This window comes from Hirundo rustica, chromosome 15, assembly GCF_015227805.2.
Source record: "Hirundo rustica isolate bHirRus1 chromosome 15, bHirRus1.pri.v3, whole genome shotgun sequence".
Taxonomy (NCBI): domain Eukaryota; kingdom Metazoa; phylum Chordata; class Aves; order Passeriformes; family Hirundinidae; genus Hirundo; species Hirundo rustica.
The window spans coordinates 7,701,229-7,723,687 of record NC_053464.1 but is presented as its reverse complement, the minus strand read 5'-3'; the positions used below and the strand labels follow the sequence as shown (position 1 = coordinate 7,723,687).

At 46.5% G+C, this 22,459-nt stretch overlaps 1 protein-coding gene across 5 annotated transcripts in view; it reads right to left on the bottom strand.

The window, feature by feature from the left end:
• Positions 1 to 386: 386 nt before the first annotated feature.
• The window catches only part of ABCC1 (ATP binding cassette subfamily C member 1), a 48,742-nt gene continuing 26,669 nt past the window's right edge, over positions 387 to 22,459 (bottom strand). The window contains exons 17-32 of one of the 5 annotated variants that reach the window (XM_040079308.2): positions 22,045 to 22,221; positions 19,557 to 19,724; positions 19,020 to 19,197; positions 16,541 to 16,585; positions 14,619 to 14,703; positions 13,347 to 13,485; positions 12,226 to 12,433; positions 11,103 to 11,413; positions 10,061 to 10,260; positions 9,430 to 9,556; positions 8,955 to 9,056; positions 7,822 to 7,968; positions 6,734 to 6,892; positions 5,354 to 5,520; positions 4,570 to 4,764; positions 388 to 1,900 (exon numbers count right to left, since the gene is read on the bottom strand). In XM_040079308.2, coding sequence (XP_039935242.1) covers positions 1,792 to 1,900; positions 4,570 to 4,764; positions 5,354 to 5,520; positions 6,734 to 6,892; positions 7,822 to 7,968; positions 8,955 to 9,056; positions 9,430 to 9,556; positions 10,061 to 10,260; positions 11,103 to 11,413; positions 12,226 to 12,433; positions 13,347 to 13,485; positions 14,619 to 14,703; positions 16,541 to 16,585; positions 19,020 to 19,197; positions 19,557 to 19,724; positions 22,045 to 22,221 — 2,517 coding nt within the window. In that variant the 3' untranslated portion in view covers positions 388 to 1,791. Of the gene's footprint in view, positions 1,901 to 4,569; positions 4,765 to 5,353; positions 5,521 to 6,733; positions 6,893 to 7,821; positions 7,969 to 8,954; positions 9,057 to 9,429; positions 9,557 to 10,060; positions 10,261 to 11,102; positions 11,414 to 12,225; positions 12,434 to 13,346; positions 13,489 to 14,618; positions 14,704 to 16,540; positions 16,586 to 19,019; positions 19,198 to 19,556; positions 19,725 to 22,044; positions 22,222 to 22,459 lie in introns of all 5 variants that reach the window. The other 4 variants (XM_058422597.1, XM_040079309.2, XM_058422598.1 and 1 more) reach the window with 4 other exon arrangements.

Below are 22,459 nucleotides of genomic sequence, written 5' to 3'. Positions count from 1 at the left end.
CAGCTCATCCCCAAACTCCCCAGTCAGCTCCTGCTCATTCCATTTCCACAGAGAAAATTCACAGCAAGCTCGGGAGATGTGGCAGACACAGGCCATGGACACCACTGCGGGTGACAAAGGTCCACGGCACTGTGACTCCTGCTCTGCTGATCCATCCTTACGACCTGGTCTGCTCAGCAAACCACAAAACAATCCAGCCCTGCCACAGCACAGTTATCTACACTGATGACATCTGACCCAGCACCCTAACAGCCCCAGACATCAGGCCAAGCAGAATGATTAGTCTAAGCAGGACTAACAACTTCTATTTTCAAGGCAAAAAGCTGAACTGACAAAGCAAACCCTTTGTCAAACACACGGCAAGAAATAACACGTTTTCTTTCAAACAATTTTTTACTGCAAGTTCTTTGCAAATATTTGCATTGTCATTACAAAAAATACCAAAGAAATTTTCAGTCTATTCAATTTCAGAGAGTCATAATTTACAAAAAAAATAAATAGCTTTACTCTAAGGACAATTGTCTAGTATTAAGGTCAGCAATATCAATCACAGAAGTCCACATTCTCAGTGCTGAGTATTTGGATCCATCTGACTTAGTTTGCTTTCTTCCAGCATTTTCCTTTAAAATAAGACTAATCAGAACATTAGAAAAGTAACTTTTATCTTACCACAAAAGGATGAAAATTCAACACGGATCTTGAAAACCAGACTCTGTTGCCATTTTAATTGTTAGACCCTTCCAATACACAACTTCAAAAACACTAATTTTTTTTTTTTTTTTTTTTTAAACAACTGCAACAGAACATTTTCCCACAAAATTTAAGAGCCAACAGCAGCAGCATGAAGGGCATGTTTCTCTGACATAAGGCTAATGGTCCTGGATGTGGCAGAGCTGCTATGAAAGCACAGAACTGCCAAAGCCAAGGGTGTTACAATCAGCGTCCCCCTGAGCCTGCAGCCTCTGCTCAGGCGGATCCTCAGTGCTCAGCCTCGTCCCCACAGGTGTCACCAGCACCGGGCACCGCAGCCCCTGAGCGAGCCGGGTGAGATCAGGGACTGCACACGGCAGCGCACCCACTGCTGCACAGTCTGCGTCTGGAGCGATTTCATTCCAGACGCGCTCAGACACTGCTCTGAAGGTGACTGTGCTTTTCCACATCAGCGCTACTGACGTGACAGTGAACTCGCTGCTCTACGCTGTAAACACGTGAAACCTTTAGGACAATGCATAAAGCATTAACCATGTACAGTAAATGCCATAATGAGAAAGTCTGGCACACATTTTATTTCACGAGAAGAAAAATCTTTGGACTATAGTACTATATGCCACAAAATGTTCCAAGTGCATCCCACAATAGATGGCTCATGAAATGAGGAATCCGCAAAAAAGCAAATAACTAGCTTTTGCAAAAATGTTTTAAACTAAAAATAAAAGGGGAGAAAACTTCAGAACATAAGAGCAGATGAGAAGAAAAAGCTTTTCTGAACTTCTCTGATTAATCACTCCACCGTACACTTGAGTGTAAAATGACAGATTTCAGGCAAAAACCAGGAGTCTCTGAAGTGTCTTGCACAGTGTATGAGCTTCTCCTAAAGGTGGCTAAAATCAATGCTAAGGAGAAATAAAAAAATAAGAAAAAATTGCATCTTTATGTTACTTCCATTGCCATGCTCTGGCTAACTTCACTGTCTGAAACTCAGCTGTGTGGTTCAGTCCAGCTCAGGGGAAGTTACAGTTCCCCAAATGTACCACCTCCCTCTTCCCCACAGTAAATAGCCAAGTTCAGATGCTACACCAAGCCTGAATCTTTGGCCATGCTATAGAAAATGCCTTTCTCCTGAAGTAGTTGGTCTGGGCTACCACACTCCACCACTTCTCCTCTCTCCAGGACTAAGACTCTGTAAAACAAGGAGATATTAAAAAAAAAAAAAAAAAAAAAAAAGAAAAAATGGTCACAAGAAGATCCAGAAAGCCAGTGAAGATGGATGTATGTGTACAGACAGAGACTGCAGCACAGCCATTATTTGCAAGCGAAGACAGTGCTGACTGTGTGAAGAGGCTGAGGTTCTCACTGTCCTTCCCCACCTCTCTGCAGATGGTGTGTGTGGTGCATTGTTTATGTAGCACAAGGTCACCCAGCCATCTGCACACACAGCACGTGGACACACACACAGCACGTGGACACAAAGCCATCTACACACCCAGCCCATGGACACACCCAGCCCATGGACACACCCAGCCCATGGACACACACGGACACACCCAGCCCATGGACACACACAGCCCATGGACACACCCAGCCCATGGACACACCCAGCACACATGGACACACCCAGCACACATGGACACACCCAGCACACACGGACACACCCAGCACACACAGACACACCCAGCCCATGGACACACCCAGCCCATGGACACATCCGGACACACAGACACACACAGACACACCCAGCCCATGGACACACACGGCACACACAGAAACACACGGACACACCCAGCACACACAGACACACACGGACACACCCAGCCCATGGACACACACGGCACACACAGACACACATGGACACACCCAGCCCATGGACACACACGGCACACACAGACACACCCAGCCCATGGACACACACAGACACACACAGCACACACAGACACACCCAGCCCATGGACACACACAGACACACACGGCACACACAGACACACCCAGCCCATGGACACACACGGCACACACAGACACACCCAGCCCATGGACACACACGGCACACACAGACACACCCAGCCCATGGACACACACAGACACACACGGCACACACAGACACACCCAGCCCATGGACACACACGGCACACACAGACACACCCAGCCCATGGACACACACGGCACACACAGACACACCCAGCCCATGGACACACACAGACACACACGGCACACACAGACACACCCAGCCCATGGACACACACGGCACACACAGACACACCCAGCCCATGGACACACACGGCACACACAGACACACCCAGCCCATGGACACACACAGACACACACGGCACACACAGACACACCCAGCCCATGGACACACACGGCACACACAGACACACCCAGCCCATGGACACACACGGCACACACAGACACACCCAGCCCATGGACACACACAGACACACACGGCACACACAGACACACCCGGCCCATGGACACACACGGCACACACAGACACACCCAGCCCATGGACACACACGGCACACACAGACACACACGGACACACCCAGCCCATGGACACACACAGACACACACGGCACACACAGACACACCCAGCCCATGGACACACACGGCACACACAGACACACCCAGCCCATGGACACACACGGCACACACAGACACACACGGACACACCCAGCCCATGGACACACACAGACACACACGGCACACACAGACACACCCAGCCCATGGACACACACGGCACACACAGACACACCCAGCCCATGGACACACACGGCACACACAGACACACCCAGCCCATGGACACACACAGACACACACGGCACACACAGACACACCCAGCCCATGGACACACCCAGCCCATGGACACACACGGCACACACAGACACACCCAGCCCATGGACACACACGGCCCATGGACACACACGGCACACACACGGACACACCCAGCACAGGGACACACACGGCACACACCTCCTCCTGCAGAGGAGACTCTGGACTGCTCTCTGAGCCAGCCAGAAGGGAGCTGGCAGCACTTCTTGTCAAGGTGTGTGAGGGCATGCAAGACCCTGCAAGAGCTGGGATAAGCTTCCCTCAACACGTCTCCAACTGCTGTTACACAGCTTCTGTGACAAACACATGCAGCTGGCACAGGGATGTCCAAGTCAGTGGTCAGCTCACTGCTCACTGTTCCAGCTGCCCCCAGGGATGGCAAGGCACTGCAGGGATGGTCACCAAGCCCTGGGCAGGGGCTGGTGCCCGCTGTCACCTGCCACGGCCCAGTTGCGTGTTCCCTGCTGGCAGCGCTCCTCTCTCTCATCTGTCACTACTGACAGAACAAACAAAACTACACTGAAATCCTACCACTGGTCACTCTGCCAATCTGTGATAAAAGGGACAAGAGACCCTAAAATTGAAATGTGAGACAACAACTTGGCCCTCAGTGACACCTTAGCAAGGCAGCTGAGCACAAGGGAGGCTGTGTGAACTATAACTAGGAGGGATGGAAAGTGAAACACCAAATAAACTTCAGAGGGCAGGATCTGCCCCTTTGGACTCCTTATGCTGTCTGTACCTAAATTAGGGCAAGACCCAGGAACAGACCCCTGCCCTTGCCTCTCTCCCCTTCCCATTTTGCCCAGGCAGGAACAGCACAACAGCAGTGTGACAGAGGGACAAGAGGAACTCCCCAGGCCGAGACCAGCCACCACAAGCCACAACACATACAGCCTACCCCTCAAAACAGGGATTGCAGCAGCTCTGTGCAGAGGCAGCTAAAAACGAACCAGTAAACCTCCAACTAAACACAAAGATCCCATTTGAGTGGAACACAGCAAGATAAAAGCAGTATCACTTTACCTCGTGTAGTCCATGATTGTGTTCAGACGATGTGCTATAGTTAATACAGTACATTCTTCAAATTGAGACTTTATAGTTGACTGTATGAGCTTATCTGTTTCAAGATCAACAGCAGCTGTGGCTTCATCCAGAACCAGGATTTTGGATTTCCTGAGCAGAGCTCGTGCCAGGCACACCAGCTGGCGCTGTCCCACACTGCACAGATGGGATGGGAAGGTGGGGAGAAAAGTCAGAACAAGTTTAGGGCATTTATTAGTATTCATTTTGAAACCTGGCAATTCCTTGTTCCAAAGACAAGGTGGGTCTTACGATTTCCCTGCAGAATATCTAACAGCATCTGAAACTACACCCTCCCCACATGAGGTCCTGGCACTGTAGTAAGAGAGTACAAGTGGTTTCAGCATAACTGCATCAGGCTGATTCACTGAATCAGTGCAGTGCTGAGGAGTGCACTTGAAACGGTTTCTACAAACGGAACATATAAAACCCTGATAAGCTGCAAATAGCAAGTGAGCATCTTCCTTAGAATAACTGCTGCTGCCTAAGTGCTTTCCAAGGCTGCCCAAGCTGACAAACCTCCCAGCATTCAAAGTATTTCTTAAATTATTTGAAATTCCCAACCTCAAGAGCTGAAAACATGTTGAATAAAACCTAGTTGGTTGATTGCCTGGTCACACATTAAGAATTCTCCAGCTGCCTTCCCAGATTCTCACACAAGGCTGGGGCATCAGAACTTTCACACCACCCTCATGATTCAGTTCAGCACATACTTTCTTTTGCCTACCTGAGGTTCTCACCACCCTCAGCACACTCATGATTCAGTTTATCAGGAAGGGACGATACAAAGTTCTTCAGGTGAGCCAATTCCAAAGACCTCCAAATGTCTTCATCGGAGTATTGGTCGAAAGGATCAAGATTCATCCGCAGAGAGCCAGAAAACAAGATTGGATCCTGGTCATGGAAAGAGGTAATTGACAACGTTCACAGACAATTGGCACACGCTCCAAAAATATTTCTTTGATAACAAAGGGAAACAATTTGTACAGATGCAATTGCAAACAAGCTAATCTACTGAATTTAGGAGTGAGGACTCGTTTTTTTCCCAATAAAAAGTTATTCTCCCTCACTCTTATTGCTTCTGGGGGGCCTGACCTCTTCCCTTTGCAGATTCTTGCGGTCCAGACCTTTCCATTAGTCAGTAATTCATGAATTCAGGAAAAAAAAAACCAAAAAAAAAACACAAACAAACAAACAAACCAAAGCACCCAAACCCCAGCCAACTTTCTTTTTATTGGACCTCTAGGCTAAAAAAGAGGCCCTCCCTGCTCAACCTTCTGTCAGCCAGGACTACCAGGTCAACTTTTCACTTCTTAGGGAGTTAACCATCTGTAAATATTTCCAAACTCTTCAGCTGCAGAATGAATGAGATTAGTTGGTTGTTTTTTTTTTTTTTTTTCCCCTCGGACAGGGAGAAATACTATTTTGGAAATACTGATGCAAAACAATCAAAAGGAGAAAGCAAAATGCCCCCCCCCGATTTCCAAAAGAGGTGTTGCAGTAAACCTTTTACAGTGAGCTCACTTGTTTTTGCCAATGTGTTGCAATGGTAATTCAAAACATCACATTTTACAGTCTTTCTTTGAATCAGAACAGGCAATAAAGGCTACACAGTAAGAACAAAAACACTTGAGACTAAATCCAATGCTCATAAAGCTGTATTTCCAAATGTTTAGGACTGTCAAACCCCCAGCTGCTGGGGATGGTTATGTGCAGGTTTCTGGGAAGAAAAGCCCTGATAGCACACACTGTGCCCAGTTCACAAAGGGATCCCAAGCTGGGATCAGCCCTTCCCACTCAGGCTGAGCTGCCTGTAGCATGTAAGTGATCAGCTCCTGAATCCCGAGGCCAATGTTTTGCTTCCACAACATGGCTCAGGCACAGCCAAGCTCCTACTTGTTACCTGGCACAGCAAATTGAAACCAGCCTAGGGAAAAAAGCTTGGTTTCAAGTCCATGAAAGAGCAAGCTGAAGTGACTGAACTTCACAGCCCAGATCAGAGGAGGAATAACAATTTTCTTCTCAGTACTTTATGGAAAGAGCACTGGAGTGCAAAGAGAGTGCAAAGAGCAGAGGAGTTGTGGGAGTGGCAGGACTTTGCATCTACCTGAGGGATGATGGTGATCTTGAAGCGCAAGTCATGGAGCCCGATCTTCGCAATATTAATCCCATCAATAATAATTTCACCTTCAGCTGCTTCATTAATCCGAAACAAACCCAAAGTGAGTGAGGATTTTCCAGCTCCTGTTCTTCCAACTATTCCAATCTGTTGGGAAGAAATACAAGATCAACTTACTCTGGGAAAGAGCTAAAGCATTTCCAAGCATTTCCACCTGAAACCAACACATTGTCCCACTTTTGGGGTTATCCACACGCCAAAAGCATTCAGTTTCACGTTGTTTTACTTCCCAGTTAGACTGAAGTGTCGATCAATACTTTTGAAATATAAAAGATTGATGCTTTGGTTGGCTGATAGACCTCTTGCCATCTGCCCATTCTAACCACCTGAGGTAGCATTCTGCCTGTATTTGTAGGTACAAGGTGTGCACTCAGGAGAAAACAAATGGCCCGTTGGCTACCACAAATGAGGAAGCTGGATAGCAGATCTGTCATGGCCACCTTTTAAGCTGCTGTGCAAAATCATACTATTAACAGACATCAGAGAATCCACACAGGACTGGGGTGGGACGTGTGAGTGCATGGGCAAGGAAGCAGGAGGAGAAAGACACAAATCGGCTTGGCCAGATCCAGAGAATCTGCCCTGAATTCCCATTTTTTCCTGCACTTTCATCTTGCAGCTTCTGCTCCTAGATGACACTTCCCCCCTCTACTGTAGGCTATTTTCCTGAGATTATAATTAACTTAATCTCTCTGCAACCTACTCTTTGCTTATGGCAAACAATTTAGTAAAATTCCCTGGGAAGGGGAGACAAGACAGGATAAACCTCACCTCCCAGTGAAACCAGGCCAAATGATACTTGGCAGCCCCACATAACAGTGTCTTTATCCACGATGCAGAACACACCTTGCAAAGGCTGAGAGCCCACAACATCTGCAGTTACAACAGGGCTGATTCCACTGAAGTTTTTCTAGTTCTTAAGAGCCCCAGACACAGAACAGAACAGGGTTAAGCCCCTCTTCTGCTTACACATGCAGACCTGTGAAGTCAACACCCTGTCAGAATTCAGCCCTTACCTTTTCACCCCCATTGATGGTAACATTTATGTTCTTCAGCACCAGGTCCAAGTCCTCACGGTAGCGCAAACCGTAGCCTCGGAACTCCACCTTCCCTTCCTGGGGCCAGCTACTGGCTGGGGCTGTTTGCTCAATGCTCCACTCAGCCTGAAAGAGCCACACAAACACCTCTGATCAGCTCCTGCTTCAACCAACATGGCCTCAGAGGACTCAGGTGACAGTTAAGAAAAATCCTTCTTAAGGGATAATTTGCAAAAGGAACTGTGATGAGAAGAGAAGGAGAGAGTTGTTTCAACACAGATGAAAGTGAGTAGCCAAGGCCTTGGCTATCTCAAGTCCCACTTGCTGGATCAACTTTCCTCTTGCCAATGGCAGAATCGTGCAGGCAGCACACATTCACACAACCTGTCTGTACACCCCACCACGGCACGGAAACGCGGGGCAGCCACACGAGCAACCAGCAGCAGTATAGCTGAGACTGTGCACTAAAACCAGTAATGAGCTGCTAAAAAGCTGCTGCCTCAGCGTCCCACAGAGGTGAGAAAGGAAAGAACACACCCCACTGCATTCACTGCCACTGCCAAATAAAAAGGCTTTTACATGTATAAACACTGGTCTGCTACCAGAACTTAAGAAAAAGTTCTAGGAAGGATCTTCATAATGTTTGGTTGCAAAAATAGTGACCCAGGTCGGGTTCAAGTGACAGGCAAGGCAAAGAGAAGACCCAGGGAACTCTGTAACCATAAAGGGAACAACTGCACATTAAATGAGTTATGTGATTTTAATCAAAACAAGAAAAAAATATAACTCTTTTATTCCCCATACTGAGTCCAAAAAGAGAAACAAATAAAAATATGATGTTTAAAATCTTAGGAAACCAAAACATTTGTGCTGTCCTATTGCTCAGCCTCGAACAGAAGAGTCCATTTCCTATATTGCACTGTGTAAACACCAGTGGATACACACAAAAGCACCAACAGGAGCTTCCCACTGAGACCCAGCCAGCCCCTGGCACTCAGAGCCCTGTCCCACCCCTCAGCTCAGAGCACAGGCACACCCCGCCCATGCAGTGGGCAGCCGAGACCTCAGAACAGGGCACTGGCTTCCCCACGTGTGGGGACAACTCCATGTACCTCCTTCTCCATTTCAGCATACTCTTTGACTCTTTCAACAGCAACAATGTTGGTTTCCAGCTCGGATGACATGCGAACCAGCCAATTCAAGTACGCTGTAATCTGCAAGGAGGAAAGAAGTCAGAGAGCAGATTACACTAAATAGGTCACCTGCAATAAATCAAAAACATGGAACAGCCAAAGCATTGCAGTTTCATGGAATGCTAAACACAGGCAAGATCCTGGCTAATCAGTGCTGGACAGGAGGAAAGCCTAAATGCCTTGAAGATGCACGGGTCAAAACCCCTTGGCCACATCCCCTCACACAGGGAAAGCACAGAAGAAACTTCCCAGCGCCTTCTCAGATACTATTTGTAATTATTATTTTCTATGTTCCTTATATTAGTTTTCCATCCAAAGCCATATCAAGGTTCTGACTTTCTGATGCAGTCTAACGATTCAGAGGTTTTGCTCCTTTTAGAAAAGGCAAAATTACCTGCAGTGAGTAGGACACTGAGAGGCCAACCAGCCCCGCGCTGAGTTTGTTACGTGCAATCACTGCAAACAGCGCTGCAAACAGGACAATGCAGTTCCCCACGTACTCCAGACGGACAGCCAGCCACCTGCAAAGCACAAAAACATCTTTCCATCCTCCACCCACAGGGATCAGGACGACAAATGGTCTGTAACACCTTTTTTTTTTTTTTTTTTTAAAGATTAATAATATAGCATGTGTGTCCTCCTAGTGACACAGGCACTCTAAGATGTCTGAGGTTCTGCTTCAGCAGCCTGTGAACCCAGAAGCATCCAAAATTAATGAGTCTTTCAGGTGCATAAATTCCTCTCTTAACTACAACTGCTTTCTGAACATAGGGATCAATAAATCAAAACTTTTAAAAGAATATAACCCAGAAGCAAGGCAGGAACTCTCAGAAAGGTGAGAGATTCAGAAGTAATCTTAATTTCATCAGAGAAGTTTGAACAAAACATCTCTGAAACGGATTTATCCGCACGTGCTTCCCTGCCCTGGACAAGCGTGCCAAGAGCTGTGACTGACAAGGAGCACAGCCAGCACATCCACGTCCTCCCCAGGTAACTGCTGTTCCCTGCTGCAGCCCCACTGGTACCTGTTGGCAACAATGCTTGGATAATAAGCTTTCTGATTCTCATCCACCTTCATGTCGTTCTGCTTGATGAAACGTTTCTGCTCCTCAAAGGCCCGGATGACGCTGACCCCCAGGAGAGTCTCGTTGAAGTGGGAATACACGGGAGAACGACTGACGGACTCGAGGCGCTTGAGCTGCCGCGAAGTGGCCACGTAAAACCTCTGCAAATCAGAGCATGAGAACTCCGGTTACACCCAGACTGTGTCTGGAAGGACAAGGGGAATCATAAACAGTCCCCTGCCATCTGGGCTGTTAGTGACAGAGGTCCAACTTACACATGGGAACACACACTTTTAGGCCTAAAGGACCATTATGTGCACTCTGCTGCCTCTACACAACTGCCAATCAACCCATCTCGTGCCAGAGCCGTTTTCTCCTCTTCCTTTTATCAGCAAGTTTAGTTCAACAGTATAAAACACACATATCACCACCCTAAGGTTTACTAATGGAGCCAAAAGGATTTACAAATTCAAGAGCCAAAGTCAAACCCCAGCTGCTTCTCTTCGATCTGTGCTGGCTCCACCAGTTTCTAGGAGTAAAGCCAGAGTGAAGCAAGCACACCCTGCCCACACAGGACAGGAGTGAAAGGCTGCCATCCACTCTTGCTCTGCAGACAATACTCTGATGAAACAGGCACATGAGCAATACACACACACACCCCTGTAAAGGCACTCTCATGTTTGGAAAGAAGTCTTGGAAAAGCTCACGTTTTCCATATCTGGGCTCTGAGCAGCAAGTCATGCAAAATTTGCCACAAAATCTAATGGCATTTTTATAAAGTAGGTATTAAAGGATTAACTTTCGCACAGAAGTCACTTTACACTTGACAAAGGAAGGAAATGCTGTGCTACCGTCAGATTATCAGTAAACCATGCAAAGCACAGTCAGTCATGCACGACTCAAATCCAACACATTAAAATCCTTCCTCGTGCAGGGTAAGAAGTGTCTTAAATAACAGAGGATGTGACTGCTGGTCCTGGTTCCCCCAGGCAACAGCCTTTACCTGCACGAACAAGTAGACAAGTCCCAGGGGTGGAATGATGACAGCAGCTATGGGTGTGGCCAGCAGAATGATGATACAAGCCCCAATCACGTTAAACGTGGAGCCCATGAACATCTTGATGATGGGTGGAATGGTGGAGTCAATGGTGTCTAACTCCTTGGAGAAACGGTTCACCAGGTTCCCACTGGGAGTGCGCTCAAAGAAACTCATTGGAGACCTGAGGACGTTGTGCAGCAGGTTGAGGTGCAGGTGTCGTGACGCAAAGATTCCTCCTATTGACACAACCATTGAGTAGCCAAACACAGCAATACCTACAAAAGGAGACTCGTTATGAACTGCTGCCACCTCTCACACAAAACATTTTCCTCATTTTGTCATCACTTAGCATTAGCATGCCTCTAGGATGATAATCCTGAGAACTAGGAGTCACTTCAGGTAGACTCAGCAAGTATGTCAAGTAGTTAAAAAAAACAAAACCAGCGAAAACATCACATTCCTTTCATTGCTTCTCCCATTACAAAAATCTGTGTAGTATTCGAACACTTTCCCTGGCCAAAAATCACTGAATTTGCACTTGGCATTTGTTTTTTAATGTGGGATTTTCAAGGCAGTTCTGAAGTGGGGTAGTTGGAGTGTTGGGTTTCATGGCAAACAAACTCTAAACCACAAAGAGGACACAAAACAAAACATCACTGAAGCAGCCTCCCCACAGTGCCCTGGATGGAGCCACAAGCAGGCAGAACAAACCCCAGCCAGGGCAGCTGAGCCAGCTGGGGCTGCAGGGAGGCAGCACAGCCACAGCCTCCTGTGCAAACTGCCCCTGCACACCAGGCCAGCAGTCTGCTGACAGGCCAAGGAGACACATCTGAGATCACACATTTTGTCACAATTCTGCCAGAAAAACACTTCTCACTTTCAGAAATGTCATTTACAAATTAAAGGAAAACCACATTTTTAACAGAATAATTGTATAGATTGGTTTGCTTGCTTTTTTTTTTAATTCAAGTTTTTCATTTTTCTGTGAAAACCCATACTCAAATCCTTAGCAAAATGCTACTGCAGGTACCAAGAGCATTAGAAACACTCAATCAGCAAATCTTAAAATACACAAGACCAAGCAAACCTTGAGAAATTCCCAGTGCTCCGTATACTCCCAGTCTGAGAGTCGTGTTCTGCTGTGTCCCATTGATAACAGGATCATCTGTCCATAAACTCAGCCAGTAGTTGGAAGCCAAGGAGGCTATGTGATTACACATGAAGAGGAAAATGGCCAAGAAAGACATGAAGAGCCCAATTGCTATCATGTACTCCCAGTACACTGATGCCTTTACCTGAAGAAGAAGACAAAAAGAAATACTCATTTTGCAGCTCTGTTTCAAAACCAGCAACTCCCCCTTGTCCAATATCTATTTAAAGGCAGTACCCTTCCATCAGGCCATGAAAACACAGCAGCTGCACTCCAGAGAGCCTCTGCTTGGGAACACATGCTGCAAAGAGACATGCCAAATGCAGCATTCCCCCAGGGCAGGCACACATCATCCCTCCCTTGTCATCCAAGGGAAGGGAGGAGTAGGGAGGGAGCTGCCTGAAGTAACACAGAGCATCACCAGCAGAGCCAAGCACTTCACTGAGGAGTTCCAGTTTCTGGCTCTCTGTACCAGAAGATGATAAAGCCTTTAAACCAACCCTTGCTCCACATGGCTTGTATCCTATGATCTATCTTTAACCAGCAACAAGCAATCCAAGCTTGGATTCAAGCAACACTGCTAGGAGCTGTAACTGCCACTTTCCCAGAAACCTCAGTCTCAGGTTTCTCAAAAAGCCCTGGGTATCCTGGGATTAGATTCTTATGTCTACAGTGGAAACTTGGCTTAAATTCATCTGAGTCAACTGCAGCTCCTTACACTGAAGGGCACTTTTCATTAGGTCACCTAATTTGTCACAACTTCTCTCCAAGAAATAGCTGCAAGGTTTTCCTTTCTCCCCGTACACTTTGATGCGGTCAGGCCCATCATCTCACACGCTTTGGTGTTGACATTCTTCCCGCAGGCAAACACAGGGCTCAGCTTCGGGAGCAGAGGGCACAGGAACGCTTCCATCAACTACTACACAACAAGCAGCAGCTCAAGAATTCCCTCAGCCCATTCTCATACCAGTTACATGGTCTTTAGAAGTTATTTTCTTCTGAAACAGATTTTTCCAAAGTTGAAAGAGAGCACAGGAATTGGGAACTAGAGACCTTACCCTCCCAGTCTTGGCTGTGTCAGCTTCCGTCAGTTTCCAGGAATTCTTCTCAGCAAGTGGCTTCTGCAGCTCTGCTGTGCTGCTCTGGTGCTGAGGCTTCCCGGTGTCTCTGCTGTACGTTGAAGAGTTACTGAGTTGCCTGCTTGAAGACATTAATTTTTTAATCCTAGCTGGACCCAGGAGAAGCGCTACCCCAGAACTAGGCTTTGAAAGAAGCTCCCATCGGTGGTTTACCCTCCTGTGGAGATGTCCCAACCTGTCATCGTGGGTTCCTGGAGCCTCCCTCCTCCCCTCAGTGCACGCTCCTACCCCTCCCTGACAGCACTCAGGTCCCAAGGACCCACGTTCAGGTGCAAGTAAGAGTCACCAGATAAAGAAGTCTTGGTTGCACACTCACACTCCAGAAAGAAAATGCTTTGTGACCATCAAGAGCAGCCTTTCCAAACCCCATCATCAGCACAGCAGCTGCTGGAGTGCAGGAAGGGCAGGCACACTCCCCTCAAAAATGGCCATTTAACTCCCAGGCACTCGATAGCTTCCAGAAATACAGTGTCCCCAGAGCACCATAAGAATAAGGCATAGACCAGGAGATGGTTTTGGAAAGGGATGATCAGAGGCATTGCAAACAGAATAGCAGCTGCATGAGGTCAGATTAAAGGTCCAGCTGGCACTTCATCCCACCTGACAGCAGTAAAATGCAGAAGCCTTAGGAACAACAAAAGCTGGAGTAGCCAATAAAACACTCTCCCTTTTATGCAAGCCAAACCCACAATGTCCTGCTATTACACAAGAGTTTCTTCACATGGAAAGAACATCATGAGAGCTGTGTGAGCGCAGACATGAATGTGCAAACAGTCTGTGCCAGCCTGGGGTGGAGCTGCAGCCCCAGAGGTTCGAATGCCTCGTGCCAGCAGCTGGGAGCAGGGGCAGCTCCCAGGCCCCGGGAGGGCTGAGCCCAGCCACTGCAGAGATGCACCTTGTACAGACACACGCATTTCGTACTGCCAGCAGCAAACCTCGTCCTGCCCAGCCAGAGGGGCCTGGGGGAGGCTGTGTGTGTGTGTGTGGGCTCCAGGTGCCTGCTGCTGCACTCCCACTGCTGCACCTGGAGCCACAGAGCAGCAGCAGCCTGGCCTTGCTCGGGCTCTGGATCCAGCACGATGTATCTTCCTCTACCAAATACCATCACATTACTGTTTATTCACTTCTGAGTGGCTGGATTGAAAGGATGGGGGGCAAGAGCAAAAAAAAGAAGAAAAGGAGAACACACACCTGTGCATCAGCTTTCCAGGGGCTTCGTTCACAAGGACTCCATTTTCCATAGGCTTGCCTTCCTTTGCAGATGGACTATTCGTATCTGAGAGGGTGAAAAAATAAACATGAAAATGGTTAGGCTAAGAGACACAAGCATTTCATTTCAATCCTAACTGCCAGCTGCAGTTTTAACATGCAAACAAAGCAGAGAGCACAAGTATTTACAGATAATAACAGAAAATTGACCAGGTGAACAAATCAGTTCAGCTCAACTCCCAACAGGGTAAATTGCCAAGACAGGGAACATTTATTTTTCTAGCAAATGTAGGTCAGTAATAATGTAATACAATTATGAGGACATAGTTTATGTTCAAGCATGCAATACCAAGTCACATGTGACCCACTCCGTGGAAACAAACCCAACATTCCAGCCACTCCTTTTCAAACCACAGCTTCTACAGAGTTAGTTAAAATTTATTTTTATTTTAAAATGCAATGAGAAGACATTCTATAAATGATGGAGTGAAGTTGTAAGAACAGCAGGCACGTGCTTGTAACTTTGAGTCTTCCTGCAAAGTTGAGCAAGAAGAAATGTGCAAAATCCTGGTGTTTTAGGCAACTACAAGAATCAGATAATTTTAAGCAAGAGATCCTTCCATGAATTGTTATCCCACAACATCCTGCTTGTACCAAGATGCAGCACACACGAGACACGTGTCTAAAACACACCAGAAAACCTGTCAGCTTGAAATATTGACCTTTTCTGAGAAATTTAATTCAGTGTAATACAGCGCCATGAGTAAAACTTCTAGGTTTACAGGTTATGTCAATTTTCCTTACAAAAACCAAATGTCTGAGTCCTGAAAAGTTAACTGTCAGTACATGGAACTCTACTGTCACATATGGAAGTTAATTCAGAATTTGCAACAAAGAGTTTTGCATTTTTGAAGGACCTATGCATAGTTTATGCAAAGGTATTGACGTGAATATATTCAAAAGGTACTCAGGAAAATTTGTGTAGATTGAGTCTGACATTTTCATATTTATACGAAAGGAAAATTTATGCATAAAACAAATCAGCAACACATTAAGTGTGGGCTGCTTTCCCTTCTGTGTCTGCAAATTGAATATTGGTTCATTACTCTAAAAACCCAAAAATAAAATGTTCAGCGTGGTTTTAAAAAGACAAAAAGGAGAAAATGTGAAAAAGTTCAATTACTTAGTTCTTATTTATGTGAATAAGACCAAACCAAGATGGGACTGCTGGTTATTTTAAGCACTTGACAGCATTTGTTTTGAAAGGTTCCCATAATGAAAAACAGCAAGCATTCCAGCAACATCCTGCTTTAGAACATTGCTGAAGAAAACAAAACCACAAATAAACCATCCTCCCCTAAAAGCTCAAATTTGATTTCATGTTGCAGGCTACAAAGATTTCTTGCTTATACTGCATTTAGCTCTGAGAACAACAACAAAAAAAAAAAAAAGCTCAAGACTGCCTTGGTAAATCTGACATTTGCACTTAGGGTATAAGCCCCCTAATGAGGGCTCTGCTGAAAAAAGTACCCAGAAATTGTAGAAGGGAACAGCTGTGAGTACTGAATACACATTTGAGAACAAAAGGGACCCTCAGGGCTCAATCCTGACCGACACTCCTGGTACACTCACTACATTTCTCGGTCCAGGGTGTCTCTTACAAAGGTAATTTACAGTTTCCTCATGGAAGCCTCTGAGATACAGAACTGCTGCTGCTGAGTTCCCTACAAGCTGCCACACACCAACTGCTGCAGCTCACACAACTAAGGACATGCAAATCATGCAAATACCTTCTACTGCACAGATAAATTCTTCTAATAATGACTCAGTCGCTTGTAAATAAACTGCAGCTACTCATATTACTCCAAGGCAAGCACTAACACAAAGCCACATGGCAAAGTTACCTGTTTCCAGAGGTTGAATCGTTCCTTCTAATGAAGGATCTGACTCTAAAAGCATATATAATTAACTTTTTTCCAGAACACACTCTACCATTTTCAATCTTTACAGCCTCACATCCAAGCAGAATAACCTAAACCACAAAACCCAAGGCAGATTCAAATTTGCTGAAATGGACCAATTTTTAATCCCAAGCCACAAGCGCAGTTTTCCCAGACAAACCCCAGGAAGCTGAGGATGGGAAAGGCAGCGGTACAGCACACGGGCAGAGGGAGGATTCCCCCAGGAATCCCAAAGGGAGGAAGGCTGGGAGGTAACAGGGACCAGAGCTGCAGCCAGACCTCAGGGGCTGGGTAGGAGGAGAGGCTTTCCCAGCCTTGCAGCAGCAGAGGTACTCCAGGCAGAGAACACCAATCCACTGGGCTCCCAGAGGCACAGAACACCAATCCACTGGGCTCCCAGAGGCACAGAACACCAATCCACTGGGCTCCCAGAGGCACAGAACACCAACCCACTGGGCTCCCAGAGGCATACAACACCAACCCACTGGGCTCCCAGAGGCACACAACACCAACCCACTGGGCTCCCAGGCTGCCAACACGGAGCTCCAGACATAAAGGAGCCTCCCTTGGAAAGTGGGGGTGCAGATACCCTGCAGCCAGCTCAGTCTGACTCCCACCACAGACTACTTGTGCTCATCCAAGAGCCTGTGATTCCCAGTAAGAGTGACCTTTTACACATCCAATAAACACGAATATTCTCCCAATGAATCACGCAAACAATGCCTCTGCTTTTCACTTTTTACCACTGGCAGAAGATCACTTGACTGGAACTGATGAACAAATTTGCTGCAAACAGGCCAACCCTGTGAAACAGCAATCCCCTCCAGATCACCAGGGTGGATCTGAAGTTAAAAAGTGCCTCTTATTAGAAAACTGCAGAGAACCATGGCAAAAGCACTGGCTCACTTTCCAAAAGAAAATTCAGCAATTAAATGGAAAAATAAAGCAATTCAGTTTAATGAAAAGGATTCCAAATCATACTCTTCCACATTTGAAAATGGGATGAGGCAAAGACTAAAAGAACAAGGCTATTAAATGAGGCAGATCTTCATATTAAAGTTAACTTGCTAACTGCCTAGAGAAGCACAGAGGAAGCTAATTTGCCTACAAATTTCACACGTGCTGAAGACTGCAACAAGTCTGACTGTGCCCCAAGTAGCTACAGAGCACCTACAGAAAATACACAGAAGTTAACCTGATCCTGCTCCCACAGTGCCTTCCTCAGTGAGACACCCACCCACGCAGTATTTGCTGTTTAGAGCATCCACCCCAGCCAGCATCCCAGTCTGCAGAGCAACAACTGGGACTACCACAAGAGCTTCCCAAGAGGAATGCCAGCCCACAGCAGGGCAGCCTGACCTCGAGCTTTGAGATGACAGATCATCCCCAAATCCAACTCCCTGGAAGAGGGAGCCAGGAGAAGGTGCCACCTAGCACAGGAACAAACCCTGCCCACCCCCAGACTCCAGGGGCAGTCTGGTGCCAGCCTGGATCGTAGAGCTTCAGAGAGCAAGGCAGACCATCCTCCCACAGGCAACCCTGACAGAGCACCAGGAGCAGCTCCTTGCCAAAGGAAGCTCTTCAACACATCTCTAACGCTTCCCAGCTGCATCAGTGCAGGTAAATGTAGCACCATTTCCACTTTGCCAGTGATGGATGCATGAGGAGTACACCAAAAACCACCTCTGTGTTCCCTCCAGGGAATGGGAAGGAGCCAGTGGTTTTCCAATGGAAGACAAAGCACAGAGCAGGCTCGGGGCCCTCTTTGTTCCCAAAGCCTTCTCTGCAGCACTCAGCATCTGCTCCCAAACTCGTGTCACCAACTTTACCCCAGCCAGCAGAGTGCAGGCACCCCATGCACTTCTCAGCAGGAGTGTCAGGAAATCACCACAGGCAAGCCAGTGAAGAAAACAGGCTGGAGGCAAAGACTAAATTCCCCTATTAAAATCCAATACTGCAACTGTCTGTAGATAAAAGAAAAACAGATCTGAAGTGTATTCCTGTACCAGGGCAGCTTTACAGCTGTTTTGTAAAGCAGAAGCAGAAGTCAAGGACAATAGCTAGAACACTGAGCTGCTTCCTCCTCCTCCCCAAACCCAAAGGAATGAGTTGCATAAAGAAGACACATCTTAACAGAGACAGGAAGGGTGTACAAAGCCCAGCTGGCCTTTATGCAGTCTCACTACCATCTGAATGCACTGAGAGGAAATTTTACTGCAGATCTGTTACACGTTTTCCTCATTTTAGGAAAGAATTTTTAACCTCACAACCTTCAACACCTTTAATAAGCACCTCTACCTAAATAGGCAATCACAAGAAACAGTAATATATTTTAGCTTTCCTACCAGGACTACTGTTTTTCCTGTAACAGGACTCCCTTATTAACATGACAGACATCAAGAGAGTTTATTTGTGAGCTTACCACTGTTCTCCATGGTCTGTTCAGCATTAGCATATGTACGAAGGAACTCGGCAAAAGCCCCATCTTGCTCCAGCAGCTCCTGGTAAGAGCCCATCTCAGAGATTTCTCCATCAGTCATTACCAGAATTGTATCCATCTGAGGCAGATAGTTGATTGCATGGGTTACCAAAACCCGAGTCTAAAAGGCAAAAGAATCATAAAGGGTTTTTGTCATCTCAGATTAGTGAATACACAGTTGAACTACTGCTCTTTACTGCTTGAATTCTGTGCATAAGAGAACAGTAATGAGGGACAGGCATGCGGCATTTTTAAGAGAACATTATCTTGATTTTACCATCAAATAATTTTGAATTACAGAAACCAAAGCACCTTTCACTACAAAAATGTCAGTGCTTTTTAAAAGCTCTCTAAAAATTCCAGAAGGATCCTTTCATTTTTCAGATGTTAGAAACAGAAGTCTAAATATGCAACTTGACAAACTTGGAATCATCTGACCTCAGCCAAGAAAAAGAATTCTCTAGAGACATTGTAACATACTTTATTTTTCAGGATTCCTTTTGGTCCAATAACTTTTTCAAAAATATGTTTCCCAACATGAGCATCAACAGCTGATAAAGGATCATCAAGTAAATAGACATCTGCGTTGCAGTAAACTGCCCGAGCAAGACTGACTCGCTGCTTCTGTCCTCCAGACAAATTCACACCCTGGGGAAACAAGAAAACACCATCCTTTATTTACAGCTGAAAGAAGATATCTTGCTACAGTTCACGAAAGACACAAGCCACAGGTGGTTTATTTAAATTAGAGGAATTTCAACATTGCATGAAACAGATCTCCACAAATAATTTCAGTACCACAACAGCATAAGCAATCAGTCACAATCCTTCTTGCAAAGAAGCACATTTCCTCTGCTCTCACTGTCAGTGAGGGGCTAGCCAAAAAGAAATAACATTTGCCAGTCTTGTAAAGCAATGAACCCTGACTGGCCTAGCTAACTCTGTACATCCAGAGGCTACTTTTCTCCTCAGCTGTATTTCTGCAGTGCTGCCTGCGATTTAAGAACCAAACTCTGTTCACACTCTACAATGTGACCGGCCTGCTGACCAATGAGGAAGGTAAAGCTGCACCTCTACTGCACGTGGGGCTGTCAGTTCTGTGGCCAGCTGGGAGCCACAGGCCCCCTGCAGCCAGGCAGAGCACACATCCCAGTCCCTGCGAGCAGCTCAGAGCCACACAGGCACACACAGACAGACAGACAGACAGACACACAGACAGACACACAGACAGACAGAGACACACAGACAGACAGAGACACACACACAGACAGAGACACACACACACACACAGACAGACAGAGACACACACACACACACAGACACACACACAGACAGACACACACACAGACAGACACACACACACAGACACACACACACAGACACACACACACAGACACACACACACAGACACACACACACAGACACACACACACAGACACACACACACAGACACACACACACAGACACACACACACAGACACACACAGACAGACACACACACACAGACACACACACACAGACACACACACACAGACACACACACACAGACACACACACAGACACACACACACACAGACACACACACACACACACAGACACACACACACACAGACACACACACACAGACAGACACACACACACACACAGACACACACACACACAGACACACACACACAGACACACACAGACAGACACACACAGACAGACACACACAGACAGACACACACAGACAGACACACACAGACAGACACACACACACAGACACACACACACAGACACACACACAGACACACACACACACAGACACACACACACACACAGACACACACACACACAGACACACACACACAGACAGACACACACACAGACAGACACACACACACACAGACACACACACACACAGACACACACACAGACACAGACACACACACACACAGACACACACACACACACACACACACAGACACAGACACACACACACAGACACAGACACACAGACACACACACACACACACACACACAGACACACACACACAGACACACACACACAGACACACACACACAGACACACACACACAGACACACACACAGACACACACACACAGACACACACACACAGACACACACACACAGACACACACACACAGACACACACACAGACACACACACAGACACACACACAGACACACACACAGACACACACACAGACACACACACAGACACACACACACACAGACACAGACACACACAGACACAGACACACACACACAGACACACACACACACAGACACACACACACAGACACACACACACAGACACACACACAGACACACACACAGACACACACACAGACACACACACACACAGACACAGACACACACACACACAGACACACACACACACACAGACACACACACACACACACAGACAGACAGACAGACACCATCTGCCAGCTCCTGGGACAGGACAGCGGGTCCTGCTTGCACAGCACAGCATCATCCGTGCACATTTCCAAATCCCACACCACACCTGCTTTGGTAATCAAGGGCCAGACTTGGGGTGATGGCTGTCCTTGTGGACTGGGATTTGGATTTTTTGGTGAGGTTGGAGGGGTTTTTGCTTGTTTTTAATGAAACGGAAGTGTTCAGAAAATTTTTCTCTTCCTGTTTCTATATATTTTTCTGCTCTATAACCGTGGCAACTTAGAAACCATTAAAAACTGTCACTACAAGATGGTTTTATATTTGTAACTAAGGACACGACTATATTTGTTACAGGACTGTAACTTTCCTCCCATTTGAGGCTTAAAGAGAAGGAAAACACAGAGTTCAAACCTGCCTCTTATTCCATAGGATCTCCGCTCTGAATGTTTTAAATTCAATACAACTTGGAGATAAAGTAAAATAAGAGCCACACAGCCTTAACTACAAGCAATAGCACTGTTATGGTGGAGTGGGTGTTGAAATACCTTTTCTCCTATTTCAGTTTTGTCTCCTGAAGGAAGAATCTCTATATCAGGCAGCAGGGCACAAGCCTCAACCACACGCTTGTACCGGCTCTCGCTCATCTCCCTTCCAAAGATAATGTTATCTTCCAGAGTTGCATTTTGGACCCAGGCTTGCTGAGGAACGTAGGCTACGGAACCCTGCAAGAAAAATGAAGTTCAGTACTTTAGACTAAGAGTCTGCACAGAGTCAAGGCACAGCAGGGCTTTGTGAGGCAGGCAGTGTTAATCACCTCACAAATTACCTACGGTCATTTCCAAACAAAGCAGTTCTTGGGCCCGCACCTCCTCCAAAATGTTATTTTTATAATCCTCTCTACAAGTGAATGTAACAAAGTGCATTGATGGAAAATAAAGGACTTCAAACAAAATACGATTA